The sequence below is a fragment of the Nicotiana attenuata genome, unplaced genomic scaffold (assembly GCF_001879085.1).
Source record: "Nicotiana attenuata strain UT unplaced genomic scaffold, NIATTr2, whole genome shotgun sequence".
Classification (NCBI taxonomy): Eukaryota; Viridiplantae; Streptophyta; class Magnoliopsida; order Solanales; family Solanaceae; genus Nicotiana; species Nicotiana attenuata.
In genome coordinates this window covers 137790-140054 of record NW_017671416.1, presented here as the reverse complement: position 1 = coordinate 140054, position 2265 = coordinate 137790, and the positions used below count along the sequence as shown (strand labels likewise).

General features: G+C 36.5%; 1 protein-coding gene across 1 annotated transcript in view; it reads left to right on the top strand.

Moving 5' to 3' along the window:
- Positions 1-280: 280 nt before the first annotated feature.
- LOC109208159 (alcohol dehydrogenase) overlaps positions 281-2265 on the top strand; it is a 9173-nt gene continuing 7188 nt past the window's right edge. The window contains exons 1-4 of the mRNA XM_019371210.1: positions 281-694; positions 1165-1300; positions 1390-1459; positions 1562-1655. Of these exons, the coding sequence (XP_019226755.1) occupies positions 370-694; positions 1165-1300; positions 1390-1459; positions 1562-1655 (625 nt within the window). The 5' untranslated portion in view covers positions 281-369. The remainder of the gene's footprint in view (positions 695-1164; positions 1301-1389; positions 1460-1561; positions 1656-2265) is intronic.

Here is a 2265-nt window from a genome sequence, read left to right as displayed (position 1 = left end):
GATTCTTGCTCCAAAAAGGATACCTACCTTAACTGAATTATACACAAATTTAATTAAAGATACCTATAGAAAATCTTGGGCTACTACTTTCATTAAATATTTTTCCATTTATAATCCAAACTTTTTATGTTGTCTTAAAATTGCCAAGTGACTTCATTTTAGCTTGCCACTTGACTTAACCACATTGCAAACTACTCTCGTTTTAATATAATATAGATTGCAAACTACTCTCCTTTTAATATAATATATATATAGATAATAAAATAGTAGGAAGAAATCGCTTCCAAACAGTGGATAAACATTTTGCGCAGTTGATTGTCCACTTAGAACAAGAAAAAGACACTACTGTTCAAGGCTATTAACTCAACAATGTCGTTCCGTCACTTCCTCCGCAGCGCCATTAAAACCAGCCGAATCACATCATCATCAAAGTTTGCCCTTTCATCAGCAAGATCAACACTCTTTGCTACTTCTAATGGCGATTGGAATCATCGACCCTTTTGTTCCGATTCCAATAGTTCGACTTCCGTATCCGAGAAGAGTACAACAGCATCAGCGTCATCGTACTACCATCTAAGCGGTGGGCCATCTCATATGCGCGCTGCTGTGTTTTGGGAACCGGGCAAACCTCTCACCTTTGAAGACTTTCACATGCCCCGCCCTAAAGCTAATGAAGTTCTCATCAAAACTAAAGGTGATTACTTTTTCTATTTGTTAATCCAAGAAAACGTGATCTAAGGAAAAAAAAAAGGACTTTTGAAATTTGTGATATTAATAATCCTTGGATATTTTTATAGCTATAAATCCTCTCATTAATGGTAAAGTGGAAAGTCTAAAGTAATTATGTATCTTTCTGAATAACTAAAAAGGAGAGTGCATTACATAAATTGGGATAGATGGAGCAGTCTTTGGAAAATCGTCCCCCCAAAAAAGGTGTCTTTTTGAACTGCGTTGCAAGTTTTCTCCTGTATGGTTCAATTTCATATGCGAGTGCAATTCTATCTATCTTTTAAGGATATGATAGTAAAGCTCATGACAAGCCTGGTAACTAACCTACTATATCAGGTTAAAAGACACTGATAGTGTAAACAAATCTTTACACTGTAGTTTATATTACTTAAGTCCATGGTTAAAGATTTACTGTGTTGTGTTTTTGAAGTGCAGCCTGTGGTGTCTGCCATTCTGACTTGCATGTAATGAAAGGTGAACTTCCATTTGCTAGCCCTTGTGTTGTGGGGCATGAGATTACTGGTGAAGTGGTTGAACATGGGCAGCTCACAGACAGTAAAATCATTGAAAGGTTAAAACAAATTACATCTTCTTGAAAAGTGCTGTGTTCTATTGTTCTCTGCGAGTCAATGATGAGCAGTTTTTGTTATAATTTTTCAGATATCCTGTGGGATCTCATGTTGTTGGAGCTTTCATTATGCCTTGTGGTAGCTGTTTCTTCTGCTCTAAGGTGACAATAGTTAGATTTGTTTCTTTATGAAACTGACAATATTTGCTTATCATGATGTAGTCATGCCAAATCTTTGATGCCATAGTTATCTAATGAACACAGGGTCAAGATGACTTATGCGAGGCTTTCTTTGCTTACAATCGAGCGAAGGGAACCCTTTATGACGGTGAAACGCGGCTGTTCCTCCGAAATAGTGGTAAGCAGGCTGTTATTACTTGCAAATTTTTCTGGTTTCTATTTGAGTTTCACAATTGAACGTACAGTCTTCTCAAGCATTCAGGTCAAGCATATTTCGTTAATGCAATATGCATCAATTGTTCAATTTGCTGCCTTTTTGCTATGCTAGTAGTTTCTTTTAGCTACTAAACAGATAGCTTATCATTGTCCTAAAATCAGCATAGGTCTTTGTTGGAATTTTTCTTCAGCAAAGTCTTATTTATATGGGAATCAAACTGATTTCTTTTCTTTGCGACTGTCAAGGACTTGGTTTGGGTGTCAGATTTCTTTCCCATTCTTGCTGTATTACTAGTTCTGGCGGATGTTACTTTTTGCTTGAGATGGAAGACATCGATAGGTGGTCCAGGATTTTTGAACCCATATCACCTAGTTTAAAAAGAAAAAAGGTGTTAAAAACTGCTACTTGGAGTTAACTTTTATTGAAGAATTTAGGACACAGGGAAGAAGTATGTTAATATAGTTAGAACTGCTATCACATATCGCAAGTGTTATTCTTCAGCATTGTGTAGGATGTATGTGAATGTTTCACATGCTCATTAGCTGGAGTTGAAGGTCTTTTGTGTGTGTGT